Raw genomic sequence first — 21,302 nt, forward strand, 5'->3', positions numbered from 1 at the left:
CAGATTCGTTGCATAAGTAAAAGTAGCAATAGCAAAATAAAAAAACGATCTACTATGCAATAACAATCATAAAAATGTAATAAAAAAATGATGTCAAAAGTAATAATACTAATATTGCAGGAAAATTACACGTCAGTAATAATATGCTATATCATTTTATTAATTAGTGTGCATCCTCACAAAGACAGAATTTTAGTGTTGTAGCAGGTAGCTAATTTGAATCTTACATTATGTGGGGTTGTTCCTTTATAACTGGAAATCAATCATATTTTTGGGATGTAAAATCTATTCTTTTATCAAATTTGCAAAATTACTAGTAACTTAATCTGTCAATCAAATGTAGAGGGGTAAAAAGTGTAACATTTCCCTATGAAATGTAGTGGAGTAGAATTACACGGAAGCATTTACTGTGCATGTAAAGGAAGTGCTCGTGTAAAGTTCAGGTAGTAGCGTTGTGTGTAGTCTGCTCTATTACTGAAAGGAAGACCTCGGGCTAACAAGGAAAGTTTTAGCATCATATAAAAAATGCAATAACACAAACATGAGATGTCCACTCCCTGATCTCCCACCACAACCTGCTGGTCACCGGCCATTATACAGACAGTTAAGCGGGTTAAAAACCTTTATTTACAGTAACTTCTTCGTTCATATATCAGACATGGAATCTAGTCAGCATTTGATTGCAGCTTAAACAACATAGATAGAGTTTGGCAACTAACCTACCATGTTAATGACTGTGTGTACCGTCACTTTAATTAATAACACTTCAACCGCAATTAGAAAAACAACATTGGTACTCCTGTGGAGATATTAACTTGATATGTTTGGGCACAGAACGTTTTGTTATTCACAGGGCGTACACAAAGTGCTGTGTTTTATACCTTACAACACGCCGCGTTAGACAAAGCATTGGGAGACAAATATAGCCTGTGCTGCTGCTGCTGCAGCAACACCACGGCCCTCTGAAGTCCAACGCTTCCACAGCTGACACGACCTGGGAGTGATGGGGATGACACATCCCTCCCACACACCACCCCATCCTTCGTCTATGACTTCCATCGCTGGTTACACAACCAGCAGCATCGAGAGCGCTACTGGACACCCACACACAGATCCTCCCACAGGGGCTGCACACACATCACACAGCCTCCTCTCTGCATCCAGAATACTGCACATAACAATGCTGAAATATTCCCAGGGTTTCTGCTGCCTGATTTACACTTAACACTGTCAGAGCTGGGAGAGATGTCTAGGTCACCTGTCAAAGGTAGTGAGGAGATATCACATTATGTGAGTAAGTGAAAACCTGGTGTCTGACTGGCTGCGAGAAGGAAGTGGACAAGGGGAAGGAACCTGAACTAAAAGAAGGAGCACAACTGTCTCAGACAACAGAAAAACTGTGGGTCGTCTCTAATGACAGCTCATATTTTGTGGCAATTTCATGTAGAAATTGAAAAACTACTCACTGCACTGGATAAAAAAACAAACTAAACCTTAAAAAGTCAGCTGTTTGATTGTTTGTGTCTTTACTTGGTGATACACTGGTGACCTGTCCAATGTATTAAAGAGAATGAATGGTTGAAAGACTGCAGTGTTTCCCTGTTTCATTTTTAGCCATGTTAGTGTACAAACTAACTCTATACTCTTAAACATGAGCAAAGTAGGAACAAAGTAAGAACACACACATACAAACACACACATAAACCAACAACCTGAACATGACCACCAGCAGCCTGTGGTACCTGTTTCTGGTTGTTAAGGTGCATTTCACGGTCGGCCACCTCCCGGCGGAGCCTGTCCACATCCTGACTGAGCTGCAGTCGGTCCTCTCTCTCGTCAGAAGCCTCATCCAGCTGCTTGGACAGGTAGAAGTTCTGGCGGTTCAGCTCGGCGTTCTCCTGAGTCAGTGCGGTCAGCTGCTCCTCCAGATCTGTGATAACCTGCAGGAGGAATTCAACAGGACTCTCAGACTGCCAGTTTTAAGAGAGGAGAATATACGGAGCACTAAAAATATATCAAACAAGTAACAATCAACAAATCAACAATCAAACATAAACAGGATCTTCTGAAAAAATGTCTCCTTTTTTCTAAATAATTTTTTGTCTCTATAGATGGTAACTAATATTATACTTATGTCTTAAACATATATATATATTTTTTTTTTCCTTTTACAGCTGACATACATGAGTAGGTCCCGCTTACATTGTGCATATAGGCATAGAACTGAGCATATTATTACTTATCTACAAAAAAACTTGACCCAACACTCCACACAGTCTCTACTGCTGCATTATTAGATGATGCAGATATCTAGGTTAGTGATATAATGCAGTAATCATTTTAGCATGATTTCCAGGCTACTTGTTCAACTCAGGCAGCGTGCGGAGCAAGCAGCGGGCTAATCATTTCATCAGCATCAGTCTGGTTATTAATCAGCCGAGACTACTGTGTAGGGAAATGAGGGTTAAAGGCTGGTGAGGCTCCATGTGAGAGCTCCTTATTCTCAGCTCTCATGGGAACATGTGTACCACGCACAACTTCCAGGTGGCGGGGGAAAAAAGAGGCAAAGCTTTTAAATCCATAAATTGTCTGTTCTGTACTGACTCAGTGCTTCTGCTCCCCCGAGGCAGGGGACTGACAGCAGCAACTAAATACTTAAGGCGGGGCGAGGAAGTCAAAGCTGCAATTGATACAGTGGTGATCCAGCAAGCCTCTATATTTACTTTACTTGTCTGTCATCCGGATCCATGGAGCAACTTGCAGATCTAAAGTTAATCACATCCGGAGCTTTGCATCATCAAAACTGCTGAATACAAATTGCTCAATACTATTTGGGAAGGCTGTGGGTGTTCAGCAAATAAAAAAGAAATCCAGCTAAAGACGCTGTAAATCTGTCTTAGAATTTCCTTGACTGAAATGAATGTTACATTTACTGTACACTGCTTGTACCAAATACAGAAGAACATCTGCTCTTTCCATGAAACAGATTGAGCAGCTGAGGTGCTGTCGAGAGTGAATCCACCTAAAGTTGGTTTTCTCACAATCTATAAATGTCACCTCTTTTAGAAAAATCATTGCTACTGAGATATGGGTGACTAATATTGATACTAATATATATATATATATAGTACCAGTCAAAAGTTTGGACACACCTTCTCATTCAACTACTTTGAAGAATCTAAAATATAAAACATATTCTGGTTTGTTGAGCATTTGTTTGTTTACCACATAATTCCATATGTGTTCCTTCATAGTTTGGATGTCTTCAATATTAATCTACAATGTAGAAAAAAATAAAAATAAAAATAAAGAAAAACCATTGAATGAGAAGGTGTGTCCAAACTTTTGACTGGTACTATATATATATATATATATATATATATATATATAGTCAATTTGCAGTTTATTCAATTGAGAAAATATTTATAGATTAAATAACAAGATGGAAATGTCTTTCGGTGGATCCAGTCTAAAAGGAGTCCTCTTTGATTTTAACATGGCTCACAACGGTCTCCTAAACCAAAAAATGAAAGAATAGCTACTTAAGTAGAGACAGTATAACAAAATCTCTTCCTGTTGACAGATGTCTATAGTGCCACAATATACATTGTCTTATTGCTCACTATAATAACTCTAATAGTAAGCTATGTAAAGAAAGGATCTTCACATAGCTCAGAAAGAATGGGCACTCTAGTCTAAGAGAGCCACTCCCTAATGTCATCATTACTACACTGTCAAAATAACCTTTGATCCAATTGAAGTTTTACCTAAAGGCCCGGTATATTAAAGTTAGTATAAAAATAAAAAAAAGGAATAGTACTAACTAGTGTCCCTCTGAGGCTACACTTCTCCCATATTACAAAATAAAACTCATAATAAAAAAAGAATTGGACACAGCAAAGAGCATACTGAGAGTGTCAATATTTCTGCAGTCTTACCAGTAGTGTGGCTAAAAATAAAATGTATGCAGTCAGCAAATTCCATTGCAGCCTGATGATTATGTGATGTCTTGTGTGCAAAGTTGACATTTTGCCTGAAGATAGAACAAGAGGAAATGTGGTGCTATGTCCAAAATGGAGAATGTGTTCAGTATATTTAAAGGACATTTTTCACTTTGGTTCTGATATGTCTGTCTGTGCAAATGGGAACAAAAACCTAATGTTCAGTAAGTGCTGAGTTAGATGGGGCACTAAAACTGTCAAGGAGAGGCAAAAATGGTTAAGAATTAACTTATTCCAAATACTATACTAGTACTGAAATGATTTATGCATGTACAAAGGGCCTTTGAATCTTAAAACACTCAACTTTGTAAACAAAATGGAAGAAGGAGGAAGTGACGTGAACCAGATCACAAAATTTGAGGGAGTTTGGGAAAGCCTGATGAGGTGTTTTATTTCACCCTCTAAAAAAATCCCACCATGATGGTCACTCCCCAGTTTGAAGAAACTGCGGATGCAAACCATAACAAACGTTGTTATGGTACAATGCAAACCATAACAACGTTTTCTGGTATTGCCCCGTTATTCAAAACTTTTGATGAAGGACACATAATGCCTTATTAGATATTTTCAGATGGCATGTGCCCCTTGAGAGTAAGTAACAACCATGTTTTTGGACTCATGCCAAGAATGGCTGAAAAGAGACAAATATTTATTATATTGCTGGTAAAAGGCTCTTATGAGAGAGTGGTTATTGAGGGAGAGGCCAACTTCAAATGCATGGATGGATATTACAATGAACATTTACAAGATGGAGAAAATAGCAGCATATGTTAACCATTAAATTGGAATCATTTGTGTCATGCTGGGAAAGCTGGGTAGACAATGTAATCACCCATAGGCCAGACGTTTTTTGTAAGACTATGATTATATGGTGACAAAAAGTTCACTCTTTAATTGTTCATAGTTTTCACTGTTATCATTTTTATTTTTGTCTCTGCTTGGCATAAATCTCAAAATGGGGCATTTCAGGGAACATAAATGAATAATGTATGCACGTCGCAGTTCAAAGTTTTTAACAGACAGACTAACGGATAAACCAACATCGCAAGTCTCAGCAGGGCAAAAAATAGAGTGTCATTTCAAGCTCTGCTTGCTGCAGATTTTGGCTTTGGCTGTGTTCGTCTGAACATTGGCCAACTGAATCTATGGACAGTGCTCTGTGAACAGTTTGCGAGTGGGAGGATCTCCAAAGTAGGGCAATGGAATAAATGAAGACCATGATGGTCTTGGTGATTATTCCGGGTAAATAAGTTTGTAGGCACTCAAATCAATGACAACATCATTTTATCAAGGCTAGGACGCCAAAGCTGCACATCAACACCACCTCATATTATCCAGCAATATAATAACATAATATAACAATAACACTAAAAATGGCCTTGGTATTATAACAGGCTTTAACATTGCCCTCATGGTCTGTAAAATGGACCAATAAAAAAAAAAATCTTTCAACATTTGTGCAATGATGCATCTTGCTATGTGAAGCATCATTAGTAGGTTGGCTTCACTTGATGCCTTATTATCAGAAGCTCTGGTGACAAGATAGTGTGGTTTTTTAACAGAGGGGAAATAAATATCTCTGCAGAGATGGAAAAGAAAATAATCAAACCATGAAAAATGTTAAACTATCAGCCATTATGTGTGGACTGTGAGATGCTGTGTTCGCTGACTACACCACAGTGTTTCCAGGTGAAGTTCATAAGATGACACCATAAAGTAAAAAAGAACAAAACAGAATGTTCAGGATCCAAAATATCCATGATAACAGGATAACAGCCATTATCTCCCTGTCACTGTTCCTGCGGGGCTTGTTTTGGTAATGGTAGCTCACTTAGTTGTTAGTGTGCACAAATGCCATCATGGAAACAAACGATCCAATTGAGAATTAATCTCCCAGTAAGAACAGTTATTCTTACTTTGGCCACAGACACAATGTTTTGAGACATCTCTGAAAATATTAATGTGCTGCCATGGTCAGATTTTTCACCAACCTAGAGCAGGTGTTACTAGATTTAAAAAAAAATTGGACCAGAAGGAAGATGATTGTGATGAAATAGATTAGGTGGTAAAGTCACAGGTAGTCACTTTGTAATTTATGTAAGCAGAAGAGAAATCTTTTTTAAATTAAGCCCTTTTTACTCAAGAATGACAGAAACACATGAACTGAAATATTATGGCAAGGTTGTTAGTTATGTTTTATGATGTGTGAGGATTCAGCTGGTGTTCAATGCCAGAAGAGATGTCTATTCCTGGAAAGAAGAAGATGAGACAGTAGAGAGCATCTTACCGCACAGCTGTCTCTCAAAACATCAAACTTGCGTTGTATCTCATCTCTGTGTGCCTAGCAGGTATGACAAGAGAGACAAAGGGACACATTTCACATTTCCCTGATTGAATTACATAACGTCACAGGAGACAATATCTTGTGTGCCCTTCTACTTTCTCTCTCTCTTACTCTGAGCACAGTGATCTCCTCCTCAGCCTCTGCAGTGGTCTCCTCCAGCTCGGTCTTGGCCTGCTGTAGTTGGCTCTCCAGAGCGTGGCGAGCTGCCTGCAGATTGCTGACCTGGGATTCACGCTCCTGCAGCGACAGGGTCAGATCTGTCACCTGACGCTTAATCTCCAGCTTCTGTTCCTCGTGTTCCAGCCCAATCTACAAAGGGAGACAGAAAAGGGCCATCCGAGGTGAGTGAAGGAAGAATTGATTGTGTGCCAAGGGGCATCACCCTGACTATTCACCTTCAGTCCGCCTCGATTCTCTTAATTAAAAGGTTTTTAATGCACATTACTACATATTTTACCATTAAAATATGTAGTAATGTGCATTACCATTAGCCATCTGCACAGAGTTGTTGGGTTGGAGATCAACACCAATGACTCAATAATCCACGTTTTGAGATTTATAGCCTATAAAACTCACTTTCTGAAGTATTTTGGAATGTTTCAAAATAAAAGTCCTCTTCAAGATCACTGCTCTGATCACATTATACTACACTTCACTACTAGATCCCAACAATGTCATGTCATGCGTCACATCTATGTATTGTATATAAAAGTTTTTTTTAATACTTTTTTTATTGCATTTCTTAAATTAATATTTTCATTGCTTCTCATATTTTGTTAATATATTTTATTATATTTTTTATATCAACTTTTTTTTATGGAGCCTCCCAGCGAAAGCATTAACTGAAATTACAATAAACATTTCGAATCTTTGCCAGAGCCTCTACAATTATCTTTCAAAAAATGTTTTCTTTTCTGCATCTGCAAAGACCTTGACCTGTGTGTCAATCAAAACATGGACCCTGCTTCACAACCCAGCTTTCTTCTTCATCTCCCTCCAATATCTCCTCACCTCTCGGAGCCTAGTTTCCTGCTCCAGCACACGGCTCTTATTGCTTTGCTCCTGCTGACTCATTTTCTCTAGATGCTCCTCCAGTTTGGCATTCTGGGCCTCCAGCTTCCCAGCCTGAGACTCCAGGTAGAACTTCTGTTGTCGAAGCTCTGAGATCATCTCCTCCTGAGCTTTCCTGCCAAGACCACACATACTTGTGTGCAAAAAGTTCAATAGGAGGCTATGCAACCTGGTGTTGTGCCATTATGTGCAAATAAATATACTCCAAGGACAAAAAAAACAAGGTACTTTCCAGGTATCATCTGACAACTAATGTCTTGAACCAATCTCTTTCCTTTCATCTATTATTATGCCATTATGACTGAATCTAATATTTTACTTGGGAGAATCAATAGAAATTGAATTCAGAGTGTATTTCACGGCATGAAAATCTAGAGAAAGGCTTTTCTACTGCTTTTTAATGTTTATTTTCCCACTGAATTATTGTGTATTAGTACTTACATGTTTTTCTGGGTGTAGATGCTGCTGTTGGCTGCCAATTTGTTGGCCTCAGACAGCTCAGCAATCCTCTGCTCCAGGCTGTTCATCTTAGAGTCCATAGCATTTATGGTCTGAACAGAAATTATACCTTCATATCAGCAGCTTTAATTGGTATCAGATCAAGGGTCATTATTTTGTGCTTGACAATAAGATTATTCCAAACAAAAGAAATCTATGTCAGTGTGATAAATATTAAAATACGCCTGAGATAGTGTCGCTGCCAAGCTGGTCAGTTCTTACCGCCTTCTGATCACTGATGATGCTGCACTTCTCCCGCACCTCCTCCTCATATTTGCTCTGACTGGACTCCAGCATCTCCTTATCAGCCATGTCCGCCTTCATCTGGGCCTCCAACACCTGCTCAATGCCAGGCAGCCCACAGAACCATAACCAGGATATCACTTTACAGGACAGAGAATGGTGTGAAGATGACATACTGTAGATCTCCTAATCATAGAGTACACCCACGACTCAACCGGCTGAAATAATAATAATAATAATCCAAATAATTAAGCCTTTATTAGTCCCACAATGGGGATATTTTTTCTCTGCATTTAACCCATCCCAGAGGAGCAGTGGGCTGCAATGAAGCGCCCGGGGAGCAACTTGGGGTTAGGTGTCTTGCTCAAGGACACCTCGGCATGTTGCCGGTAGAGGGGTTTGAACCACCAACCTTGTGGTTACGGGACAAGCGCTCTACCTCATGTGCCACAGCCGCCGTGGCACATGTAGGGCCTCCAAACATGGCAAAGAGCACTTCCTGTTAGTACAGTACATCAGGAGTCACCTGCCTGTTGTTTCACGTCGGCATATGTGTTGAGTAGCGATGTGTTCGGAAATTTTACCTTTATTTTGTCTTCATAAAGCTTCTCCTTCTGCTTCAGATGAGTCTCGGACCGCTGGGCCGTGGATTGGGTCTCTCGCAGATTCTCCTCCAGCACCTACACGAACATCACATATGTTGTGCATACAATGACTAAAAGTGGAAAAAAAGTACTTCTAAACTGCTTTTTTAAAAAGGGTAATACACAAATCTTTATTGCCACAACAAAAATCAGCTCACACATTTTTGGTAAGTGAGGGATCAAAAGGACTCCTAAATCACAATCATTGATGATTCCTGCTGCTAATGTGCCTCATAGTGTTTTTGAAAAACGATTCAATCACCTTACCAACAAGCAGGTGTTTTTAGATGCTAGACCAGTCCCTGGTCTTAGTCATTATAGATGTAGGAAGTAAGCAAGTGTAAATACACATCAGTCACAATGGGTCTGTTTGAAATTTCATACTAACATACTATTCATACTAAGAGTAGAATAATTAGGTATGTAGTCCGTCCGACTGCATAATATGTGGATTTTGTGTACGAGAGAAACGCCAGATGTATGGAGTAAATCACTGGAATACACACCATTTTTGAAAAAGCATGACACCACCTCACTTTGGACAAACATTAAACACTGAAGGCGTCATTCCTTAGCAAGAATTTCTGAGTATGAGACGTGAGCTTGCTGGACATACTCAACCGCCCCAAAATGCATTGTGGCTCTTCAGGCTGTCTTATGGCAGACTGTGAGGCAGACGTTTGAAATAATTAACCGTTGCATAAAATGATTAAGAATGATGGCGAGTGACATTAAGGTACGGTTAAGAGGAGAAGCGCTGGAGCTCACATATAGGATGTTCTGTAGAAACAAATATTTAACTCTAAAATATATAATTATTTTAATTAGTTTGCAAATAATCGTATATAAAATATCACATTGAGTGAAAGAAGTAATATTGATTTAAATTTGTGATAAACAGTTTCCATTTAACTGTAGCTTGGAATGGTAATGTGATTGATACAGTCATGTCTTGCAGAGAAGACGTACTGCCTGAGTTTACTTCATTGTGAACAGTGCTGGTAATGGCATACTTATGGTTAATATAGTAAACAGTACATACTGATTGAGTATGTAGTATGCAGTGCTAACAACCTCAGTCGTCAACAAAAATGAGGAAAATCTGAACCTTCTCATAGGAGCGCTGGTTCTAGACGTTTTTCACTTGTTATAGCAGGAAAACACAGGTGGAATTTATACACAATATTCAAGCTATTGTAACTATTAACTTCTCCCCTGTGGAAGTTGGGCGTATGCATGCAGGTGATTAAGTAATGTGATCAATCTCTTTGGACTAAATCATATACCATGTCCCACCCTTACATATGCAACAAAACTAACAGAAGAGTGAGAGAAGATGTCGCTCAAACACAGTCCGTATAGGTCCACACAAATCAGGTAAACTAACTGAAAACACTTGTGTGGGTGTGTAGGGTCAATATTATGTAAAACTCAATTTTATTGTTATTATCATATATTAGAAACTTTGTGCCCTGTGTATATGGAAATAACACTTATATAACGGTTTAAATCCAGATCATCCGTAAAGATAGTAAATGATAAACATGGTTTTTCAGAAATATTATGTAAAATAGCACTTCCTCTGCAATGCTGACAGTGAGCTATGTTTATCTTACACCTCCTCTGATTATTTTAGCTCCACAAAAGTGGTGAAAGGTGGGTTACCAGAATCTTATCTGCCATCTGCTGAATCTGCTGGGCCTTGCTCTGGATCTCCTCCTTCAGTTTCATCTCCCGACGCTCAACAATCTCCAGCCTCTTCACCTGGTTCTCAAGAGTCTTCCTGCCATCCTGCTCAAAACGGGCACAAGTAATGCACAAACAAAGACAAGCATAAACTGGCTTTATTTCTTTTAGATTTCTTTTAGTTTTAAAAATGCAACCTAAGGACTTTTTTTCCTTAGTCTGAAATAGTGCTTGTTTTGCTATGTGGACATCAATGCACATTTTGTAGAAATGCTAACAAGACTGAAGATTAACACTTCAATGAAGAATTGATGATATTATGTAGCAGCCGCATCCATTTGGCTTGTTAGTGATGCACCTCTCCAATGTTTATATCTCATTATTCCAAGTTCTTCACAATGGTTCCAAAGAACCCATTAGCATTCATGTGTGATGATGTGAGAGGTCTTCGGAGCTGTTTAAATTTGACCATGTGAGTATTTTCTTTCCTCCGACTCTCCCGTCCAAATGAACCTATGCTAATTACTACATTTACATGTCTGGTGCTTGATGTGAAATGCTGTTTGTGAAATGTTTAAGAAGAACTCATAAGAACCCCCCTTCTATTTAAAGTATAAAGTATATGTATATGTAACTTTATAAAAAAATCTGATTGGTTCATGGCCGTGACATAATAACCACATGCCACTCCTATGACGTCTAATTTCCTGAGGAAAAAAACGTAACATGATTGCTTAGTGCCCATCCCCAGAAAATGATCCACCTCCTTATATACCGCTGTCACAAAAATGGAACGGACATTTGACAACCAAATTCTGGACAGTTCATCATTGAGTCTAAATGGACGTTTGTGCCAAATTTAAAGAAAATCACTAAAGGCGTTCCAAAGACATCTTGTTCAGGGGGCAGGCAATTTGATAACTTGAAAAACTGCTGCAGGCTTAGAGGCATAAAAAGCGAGCTTAGTAGAAGTGGTTATCAAAGTCGTCCTGCTGACACTGGACAGTTCTATAGTGGTTGCACAGTAAATGGCAACATTCAAATAATGTAAATAAAGAGCTGAATGATTAAATCAGTATATCACTAGCCTGTGATGAAAATAGAAATATGCTAGCTGCTGTTGCCATACGTTTTCATTCTGATCCAATAAGCAGACACAATAACAAAACAAAACACTGGAGACGAATAAAAGTGGTAAATTATTAAAACACTATAAAAAAAAACTACTTTACAGAGCTATTGCCTCCTATTTTTTCTTTTTTATGTCAAATTTGGATGTTGAGGCTTTCACAATTAACCCTGGCTTGGAAGAAAACTATACAGAAACAGTTTGCCAAAAATAATAACTGCAGCAGGAGCACAGGGATTAGTGAGCCATTGTAGAATCAATTAGTAAAATGTCACATTCAGACTGATTAGCTTCATAATAACAGTAACAGCCTTTTTGGTGTTCAGAACCACAGATTGTCTCTTCACATTGAATTTAAACAGCTTTTGGTCATATTTGTACAAAATAAAACATGTATTGCAAAAAAAGGCTGCATAGTCTGTCTGGTGTGTTTAGGCTGAAAGTCTGGGACTATGATTGTTTGTGCACCATTCACAGTTATGTAACTGTGCTCAAAGACCCTTTGGTTTAGTTTTACTCTGTGTGCCTTACAAAAATGTGAAAGCGAGGTGGCTTCATAAAAATCACATGAACACAGGTGGATTTGCGTTTCGAACTCTGATTAACTGTGTCAAACATTCAGGGTATCTGACATACTATCAAGACATCACAGCATAAGTGTTTTCTCAGAAGGTGCAACAAACTCTTTGGCTTAGCAGATACACAACCAGATTTATTTATGCAACACATTAAACAATAAAGTCAAGGATGTTGCAACGCATAGACTGACAAGATTAGCAGAATAACGAGAAAAAACAGGCAGGGTGCCAGAACATATATATGCTAGACTATGTGTGATAACAGAGGTGTGTGTGTGTGTGTGTGTGTGTGTGTGTGTGTGTGTGTGTGTGTGTGTGTGTGTGTGTGTGTGTGTGTGTGTGTGTGTGTGTGTGTGTGTGTGTGTGTGTGTGTGTTTGTGTGTGTGTGTGTGTTGTGTGTGTGTGTGTTTACCTCAGTCTCACGGAGGCGTCTACGCAGGCTGTCACTTGAGTCTTCTTTGTTCTGTAGCCTCTCCAGGTCTCGCTCCATGCGATCTTTGGCCACTCTCATACTCTGAAGGAGGTCTGTAGCCTCAGCACTGGCCTTTAACGACTAGGTGTTAAAAGGAAAAATATCACTCAAAAAGTATGTGTTTGTAACATGCTTTTTACACAACGTTAAATGTCATAGAAGGTTTTTATGGAACTTGTATAATTTACAAAATCTAATGTCCAATTTCTGATGTAACATGCCACTGTAGTATGATCATTAACTACATCAATCAAAGGAATTAAGTAAATTAAAAAAACATTTGAACATGTACCAGTATAATGAGTGTGCACAATAATGCATAATATGCAGCAGCTTCACCTGTTTAGTACTTCAGGCAAACACTGCTGACATTAGGTTACAATGAACTGGCTATTTAACTGTTAAATGGATATATAACATTTGTATGTACAAAGAAAGATTGACACCCTTTTGTTATGTTTGGTGGCTATTTGCTGTATATTGCTGCAATAAAATCAAACTTTATTTTATCATTATTTAATTATTATTTTAAGACAAAAGTCCTACCATACTGATTATTTCGTAAACTAGATTGCATTAAGTCAGAAGCAGAACTATTCCTAATATGGGCTCAGTCAGCCTTGGATATCAGCACCACAACCTTGTGTGCTCTTTGCAGAAAGGATGGCACTTTTAAATATTAATTTCTAGGAAAAGACAATTAAAATGAAATTATCTTTTGATTGCTGATAATTAAGCAGTAACTCTAGTTTTAAAAAGACAGCTTAATAGTTCCCGGGCCAAAGATCAAATCTGACTGTAGACCACAGTTTAAGAGAGAGAGACAGAGAGAGAAAGAATGAGGTCAGGGAGGGTAAAGAAGACGTTAATACACTCATCTGAAAGGGTGAAATGCTGTTACATCTCTTGCATTTTGGAGCACAGGCTCATATAAATTATTCATTAATCTTTCCAGCAAAGCTTTTCTACCTTGGCAAGCTTTTCTTGAAGATCCTGGATCTTGGTCTGCTGTTCAGCACTGGTCTGAAAAAGAAAAACAATGTAGTCATAGTGATATGTAAAGACATTAAGATATCCAAGGTTATCATCCGTTGTCAAAGTCACTTGAACTTGTCGGTGTATTTATATAGATATATTTCTCCATCCTCACCAACAACAGAATCTAATTACAATAAAATGAACTTCCTTTTCTACCTTCTCCAGCTTGGTGATCATCTCCTCTGTATCTGCTTTGCCCTGCTCTTTGACCTGTAAAGGAAACCGTGAGATCCCTCCTGGTAATGAGCATGGCAAGTCGACAGTAATGTAGAAACTCTATAACGACAACAAGTGAGTTAATTATGATTGTATCATATTGTTACGTTGAGTTACACTGTGATAACCTCTTTCTATGTAAATTTCAGCATCATTAACATCGTAGACCTTCTGCATCCTATGCTGGTAGTCCGCAGCCTTCCTCTTCAGTTCCTCGCTGCTCTGCCGAGAATCTTTCAGCTCAGATTCATACAGGTCGCTGCGGCGACGGGCGGCAGACAGGTCCTCCTCCAGTTGTCGTATGGAAACCCGCATCTCCTCCAGCTGGGCATGGTATTCCTGCACAAGAAGAAAAAAACACGGAACAAGTAAGAAACCCCAAAAGAAGAGGAAAGAGGGCAAAGAGGCAAGGAGAGAGAGGAGGAGAGGAGAGGAGCAATACTTTCACAAACACTAAAGGAGCAATAACATTAAGAAAGGGAATGTCAAAATAAATCCCACTTAGGAGAGCCCATACCTCTGCTAAAAAGTACCTGTAATGGTCTACTTATAAGCACTTTCTTCACAGTTTACATGAGGCTATTTCGTTAGCAACCATTATAAGTGCCCCTCTACCGGTGCAGCAAATTTGGAGAAAGTACATTTTTTTCCTTAAGTGAAGAAAACTCTTCATCAGACCCAATGTTGTCCGACCCAAACCTGTTGGAAGAAGATGTTCTTGTTAGGAGTCACTGCATCATTTATGAGAACAAACTCATTCATAAGAGATGTACTTTAGATGTGCTGCTGGTACAGAAGCACTTTCAAACTCCACAGGAGGATGAGGTTCGATGGATGTAATTAAAAAGCTTGTATGAGAGCCATTATATGTCAAATATTTTCTTTCAGAGAGTACAGAGGCACTTTAAAAATCGTATCAAGTATAACCAAACTAATATAAAAAGGCAAATGAACAAAGAAAGGAAAATGTAGAGAAAAAATTGATCAGCCAGAGTCACTTAATGCACATGTCTGCTCAAGAGTAATTAGTCACAGCCTAACAGATCCAATTTCACCCTCCTGTCAGGCTAATAAAAAGTAGCATGCTACTGCATCGAGGGAGACTAATAGTCAACCGACACAGATTAGGACAAATGAACAACATCGGACATGTTGAAAACAAAAATAGACCAGCTGACGTGGAAAGGGAAGTTACATATATAACCGTAAATGAATCTCTGAGTGAAGAGACAGCTCCCATTAATGAGAATTGACCGGATCTCCTGGTTACTAACTTCCTCAGTATGAGAAAATGAAAGAAAGGGCAATTCAGCTTTCAATATGAAGTTAAACCACTAAGGGCTTGAGGAGCGCTGAATCACAGTATTCCTTTATTACAAAGAAGCATTTGTACGCCAAACGTTATGTTCATGGCTCATTCAGGTTATCAGATTTACAGATTTAATACTTCCTAGAGATCTTAAAATCAGTAATCATCTGTCTATTTCCTGTCTTGGGGCTGCTTACAATCTTTGACGACAGTATCCTCAGCCCTCAAAACACAGAACGCTTATCACTGGATAAGAAGTTTAACTCTCAGTGAGGGTGATATCACAAAATATAAGGCAATGATTTTTCTTTAGATCCAGTGGGCTTGATTATGCATGCATACGTACAAAAAACAAACAGGGATATTGAGGGCCCATTAAAGTGCCATTGCTTTCTAACCTTTTTTTGTGTTCACACAACCAGAAACAGTGTAGTTTTCCATATTTCTTCTTTGTGAAATTGTCTCTTTTTGCATATGTTTGCAGGTCTTAATGGCTTTGGCACAGATTGTTTTCTTTAAAAGTGAATACATCTCAAATCTCTACTGTTTGTTGAGCCTACACTGCAAATGTTTCTGCATGAAAATAATAAACACTGCAGTCATATGACAGAGCGTAGGAGACAGATGCTTTTCAAGATGAAATGCTGGATTTAGATGGCGTAAATAAATACCCAGCTGAGAGGCACCAGTGGGAACACAGAGTGAGATAATAAGCGTGAGCACCAAACTATGCTCATAAATTTGAAGATACAGACTATAGTCTTTTTTTAATTTTAATCATAATTTGTGTATAGAGGGATTGCTTTGCTTTTTATGAATGCGGACAGTTATGCACATCCAGTTATGAGGTTGCTCAGTTTAACCACAGTCTGATGAGATGTGTTATGAATATTCCTCTGACAGTGTTCAACTTTTACTTGTGCCTGAAGACAGCTCACTGGCAAAAAAATCTTGACCTCTATTTGGAGATCCCTTGGACAGCAGACGTAGACTGACAGTCGCTTTTTTAGCAATGCGTGTCAAAGATGTCAAACTAGCAATGTAATAAGTCTGTAGACACGCTTTCTGTGTGAGGCTGTAAGCCAAAGTGTCATGGTGAGTGAAAACTCATACTCAGTTTATCTGTGCTCTACACAGTAACATGGTAAAATGAACATTAAGATAGCAGTATTGCTGATGACAAGTTTCTGACACCTGAACATCCTTTTCCCCAGACACCTCCTCCAGCTCCTGCAGAGGGATCCCCAACGGGCCTCAGTATGCTTAAAGTGAGCAGCAAGGCAGATAACAGGGCCTGTCACCCCTTTGGCACATTGAAACTGGGGGGGGGACTGCATTTAACAATTTCTGTAACTTTCCAAAAAAAGACAATCTGACAATCATGCCAACTTCACATGCAGCAACTGGCCAGTGTGGAGGTGACAAAGTGGACAGGATATGGCTTTCTTTGTCAAGCTGTCTTTTTTCATATTTCACGCAACTATTTCAGTCAGTGCAAAACCATCGAAGCATTTGAGGAGAAAGTTTTCCTCCTTATCCCCATTTGTACAAATTATTGCATCAAGACAGTGAAGACCTGCAGTCACAGAGGAGAAAGCTCAGGGAGGCAGCAGGAAGTATAGGCAGACTTTTTGACCAACCTACGAATGTAACCATTTGGAACAGGAATAAACACATTTGACTTCAAACCCGTATAGGTTTACAATTTTTCAAGTCTTAGAACAACAGTCAGGTGCTCATTTGAATGTTGAAATTCAACTTTTTGCTTGCTGTATTTAGTCCTCCTACTGGCCATTAAAAGATTCCTTCATACTTTGATCTGAGTGTAAGTGATAAATGAAGTCTAAATTAATAGGAGGAATAAAAACGTTCATATGGGAACCTAACTACACCTTTAAAGGAGGGCATGAAGTGGGCTTTTGACTGGACTACTTCTTCTGGCTTCTCTTGCCAAGGAGCAACAAATCAAATCCAAGGTCCTTTTTGGATTGCATGCAACACCTTCTGTTTTATCAAGTATTGTATACATTTAGTGCATAACTGTGACCCAAGCTTTACTGAAAACAAGATATGAATAAAAGTTTTCTTCAGGACAGGGTGCATTCCTTTTACACAGATAAACAATTTGAGGTTGGTATACCAAGTGATGTTCTGTTTCTCAAACAGCATGAGCTAAGGCCCCAGCACCTCATCACGACAGCCTGCCCACTGCATCAGTGCTCTCAACACTCGTAGGTATATGGCTCTCATCACCATAGCAACCATTGCACAATGTATTCAGTGCTTGGTAACCGGCCCTAGTGTAGGCTGAGAAAAGCAGGTTGCTTTTCTATTACCTTTTTAAAAAAGGAAAAATGGTGCATAATGCCAGGAAGATGGTTCTTCATGATCTCTATCTGTTGAACTGTCAATCCTGTAACAGCTTAATTCTCACAGTTGGCAACACTCGGTCATGTGGTGCTGCCACACACGCATAAATATACATATACACACACACAAACATCATACATGCCACACACTCATCACATCTGATTTCAGTAATTAAGGGCTGTGTGTAGCTCCCCTGTCTCTTTCTCCATTAATAGCATTCCTGGTTCCAGAAAGATTCACTCTGAGATGACCCAGCAGACTTTACACTTTATACAGATGACTACAGATTGTTTAATTAACTAGGCATGGTTTCTTCCTTCAAATAACTGAATGACCAATACATTGAACTTAAAGTTTATTCATCTAGTAGATAGTTAAATGTAAAGTTAATCTTTCCCTGTCAAACTCCTCAAACATTTCAGATATTCACAGCCACCTGATAGACAAACTATTTCCAAGGAATCACTGTAAACAAACTTCATCATTATATTGTTGTAAATAGGTTCAAGGAGAAAAAACATTCACACAACAATTTACCTCAACAGGGTACTGTGACATGAGGCATTTATAAACATGCTGTAGGTGTTATACTGACTGCAGTCACATGGCTGTCTAATTAACACTCACTGCCCACACACTCAGCCTTGGTGACTTGACCTGTTCCATCTGACTGCCATAATGAAATACTCTGAACCTGCTTATTTACTAAAGGTCATTCTTTTGCCTTTTCTGCTTTATGCATTACATACAATGCAGTATACCCATTAAATATCCATCTAAGAAGTGAAAAAGTACTGAGTTTATGAACAAAACTTGAATGAAACATTAAGTGACTGTGATGTTAGATAGTTGATGAGTGATTTTTTTATTATCGTGCCTTGATTGAGTTTTGAGCCCACAACATTGGAAGTAAATAGTATACATTTAAACCCACTGATTTGATGACACCCAAGAGGCCGTCCTACCTGCTCTTTGATCTCTTGCAGCTTGTTGCTCTGCTCCCGGATGTCATGGAGAAGCTGCAGAGCTTTATCGTCTTCCTGTGAGACCTCCATACGAGCCTGCTCCAAACTGCGCTTTAAACTCTGAAACCAAGAAATACAAATGTAGACTCACTGGATAGCTGGTTGGGTAAATAAACTAAATAAAGTCATAATATAACACAATATAACCACTCTGCCGTGGTTATAATGTGAAGCTTTTGTTGAAATTCTTCTAGGTGTTGATTCTACGTTATGGTCATTTAGCAGTAAAGTGAAAGGTTTGTTCCCAGAAAAGGCACCGTCTCCTCAGCAACCTCAATCAAAACACTTACCACTGTTAACTTTTTTTAAAGTCTGTGGCAACTTAAATCTGCAGCATAACTTAAGAGAGGCACGGAGCCCAGTGGGAGAAGTGTGTGGAACCTTGAGTTGGACAAAACGGTGGCAGCCCTAAAATACCAGGTAACATGCGCAGAATCATTTTCTCATAGTGTCCCAAATGAGAATAATGTGAGTGCAAAAATTAACCTTTTTTCTTTGGGATACATGCGATTTACTTCTCAAGAAGCATCTTTTTTTGTTTTCCTTAAATCAACACCTTCAGCATTTTCATTGCATATATGATTGTGTATGTTTTCAACAAACATCTTTTATCTATTTTTTTTTTAAGTTTTAAGTTTTTCTTGTGTAGCCCTAGGTTATTTTTAAGGGAAAAAAAAGATTAAAATGTTTAAATCGGGTGTTAAGTGAAATCAAAGATTTTCTCTTTTTTAGGCGACATTTCCCAGCACTACTATCCTTATATGCACACAGTCTTGTAGAAACACACGAGCATGCACACACACAAACACGCATAATTGGAACAAGCACAACAGTCCATGTGTGTCCCCTGTCGTGCCCAGAGGGCTACTCACAGTGCATTCTGTGATGTAGGTTGCCAGGTCCTGTTCCAGGATGGTCCTCTGGGTCTCTGAGGCCTTCAACTCTATATCCTTCTGCTGCAGCACCGACTCAAGGTCAGACATCTTCCTTTGGACAAGTGAAATCTCCTGCTCAACCTGGAAACAAGAACGTAGCATGGACCTGACATTTCTCTGACAGTTTAGTATCGTTTAATGAATCTGGGGCCCATCGATGTAAGTAGGTTTTTTTCTTTTTAAGTGTCTTTGACAGTGTAACTTTGTTAAGGATGTCTTCTGTCTAAAATATTAACTAAAATATTAGTAACAATGCACTTTTAATATTTCTGTGTGTGTATGTGTATGCAAGTGCACAAGACTGCACTTGTTTGGTGGTACATGTCATTGGTTGCGATTGATGATACAATTAGATGTGCCATTACAGCATTAAAGGGCCTGAGGAGCATTGGAAACCAGGAAAACAGCAGGGCTGGCAGCACAGCGACAGATACACATTCACAGCACTTAGTGTGCGGTAGAACTAACACACAGTCAGTACGCAGACACATGCTCACAACAACACGGCGCCCCAGCACGGGGGTGGAGCTACAGCAAAATAAATGGTTTAAAACTGTACTGGAATCCAACCTTATAAGGAAACAGTAGATACTTTTCAACAAGATATTCCATTTCCAACACATTTAAGAGACAGACGTTAGCGATTTGATTATAACGGTTAATGATTGATTACATGATGGAAGTAACAAAGAACTGTATTCTCTAACTCAATTGTACATTTTTGCACATTTTGGTTGATCCAAATGCATTGCAACTGGCCAGTCATTCTGCTGGCATGAGCACATGGAGTTTACATTATGGCATTGGACAATTTCACGTCGCAGCAAGAGGTTATGTTTTAAATAATACAGACTTCATTACTCTGAAATCTTGATCGACATCAATAAGTCAGCAACGTTTGCTTCGCTGATAGAAATCGCAAGTATTTTTGCAAAGACATAGTTTATAAAACATAAAATGTAAATGTAAATGAAAAGAATAATCAGATCTGATAAGGAAGTTGGAAGGAATGCGTCACTAATGGGTTCAGTCAAAATGTTAAATATTAAATATAATACATTTATTAGTATATTTTCTTAGCAATGGTTGTACTGTTAAGGTACTTTCACATCTAATTTCACACCATGTGTTAAAAAGAAACAAGTTGTAGTTTGTACAACTGAAACAGATTAATGCCACAAGGACAGCCCTATTTTTACAAAAAGTCAGAGGGTGACGTGGAACTCTATAATAAGTAAACACACACACACACACACACACACACACACACACACACACACACACACACACACACACACACACACACACACACACACACACACACACACACACACACGCACACACGCACACACACACACACACACACACACGCTCAGCTACAGTGTAGAGGCAAACTGACAAACAGGTAGCTCGTCAGATAGCTGGAAACAATCTCTTACCATGTGAAGAGTAATACCTGTGACATGTGTCCGTCAATTCTGGCTGTTTTGTGTTTTTTAATGAGGCTTTTCCAAAGGAGACGGTCTTATTTAGAGAGGTGATGGATGTGTAGTCACCAGTCTGGAGGAGAGGAGAGAGTTGAGAGAGGATGGGAGATAGGAAACAGAGAGAAACATGATGGCAAACATTCTTTATGCGAAACCTCTTATGAAATCTGAAGGCTGACTCAATGCTCTTATGTAAAACACTTACCTTTTATAATAATCATACTGTATAGATTTGACTTTTTCAGTCTATAGGAAT

The 21,302-nt window shown here is 38.9% G+C and overlaps 1 protein-coding gene across 1 annotated transcript in view; it reads right to left on the reverse strand.

Annotated features, from left to right (window-relative positions):
- LOC129101587 (citron Rho-interacting kinase) overlaps nucleotides 1–21,096 on the reverse strand; it is a 36,235-nt gene extending 15,139 nt beyond the window's left edge. The window contains exons 1-15 of the mRNA XM_054611460.1: nucleotides 21,016–21,096; nucleotides 19,497–19,640; nucleotides 18,565–18,684; nucleotides 14,089–14,259; nucleotides 13,861–13,914; nucleotides 13,636–13,689; nucleotides 12,607–12,747; nucleotides 10,467–10,592; nucleotides 8,742–8,837; nucleotides 8,137–8,253; nucleotides 7,858–7,967; nucleotides 7,357–7,531; nucleotides 6,457–6,654; nucleotides 6,289–6,342; nucleotides 1,743–1,940 (exon numbers count right to left, since the gene is read on the reverse strand). Of these exons, the coding sequence (XP_054467435.1) occupies nucleotides 1,743–1,940; nucleotides 6,289–6,342; nucleotides 6,457–6,654; nucleotides 7,357–7,531; nucleotides 7,858–7,967; nucleotides 8,137–8,253; nucleotides 8,742–8,837; nucleotides 10,467–10,592; nucleotides 12,607–12,747; nucleotides 13,636–13,689; nucleotides 13,861–13,914; nucleotides 14,089–14,259; nucleotides 18,565–18,684; nucleotides 19,497–19,640; nucleotides 21,016–21,024 (1,767 nt within the window). The 5' untranslated portion in view covers nucleotides 21,025–21,096. The remainder of the gene's footprint in view (nucleotides 1–1,742; nucleotides 1,941–6,288; nucleotides 6,343–6,456; nucleotides 6,655–7,356; nucleotides 7,532–7,857; nucleotides 7,968–8,136; nucleotides 8,254–8,741; nucleotides 8,838–10,466; nucleotides 10,593–12,606; nucleotides 12,748–13,635; nucleotides 13,690–13,860; nucleotides 13,915–14,088; nucleotides 14,260–18,564; nucleotides 18,685–19,496; nucleotides 19,641–21,015) is intronic.
- Nucleotides 21,097–21,302: the final 206 nt, after the last annotated feature.

The sequence above is a fragment of the Anoplopoma fimbria genome, chromosome 13 (assembly GCF_027596085.1).
Source record: "Anoplopoma fimbria isolate UVic2021 breed Golden Eagle Sablefish chromosome 13, Afim_UVic_2022, whole genome shotgun sequence".
Lineage (NCBI taxonomy): Eukaryota > Metazoa > Chordata > Actinopteri > Perciformes > Anoplopomatidae > Anoplopoma > Anoplopoma fimbria.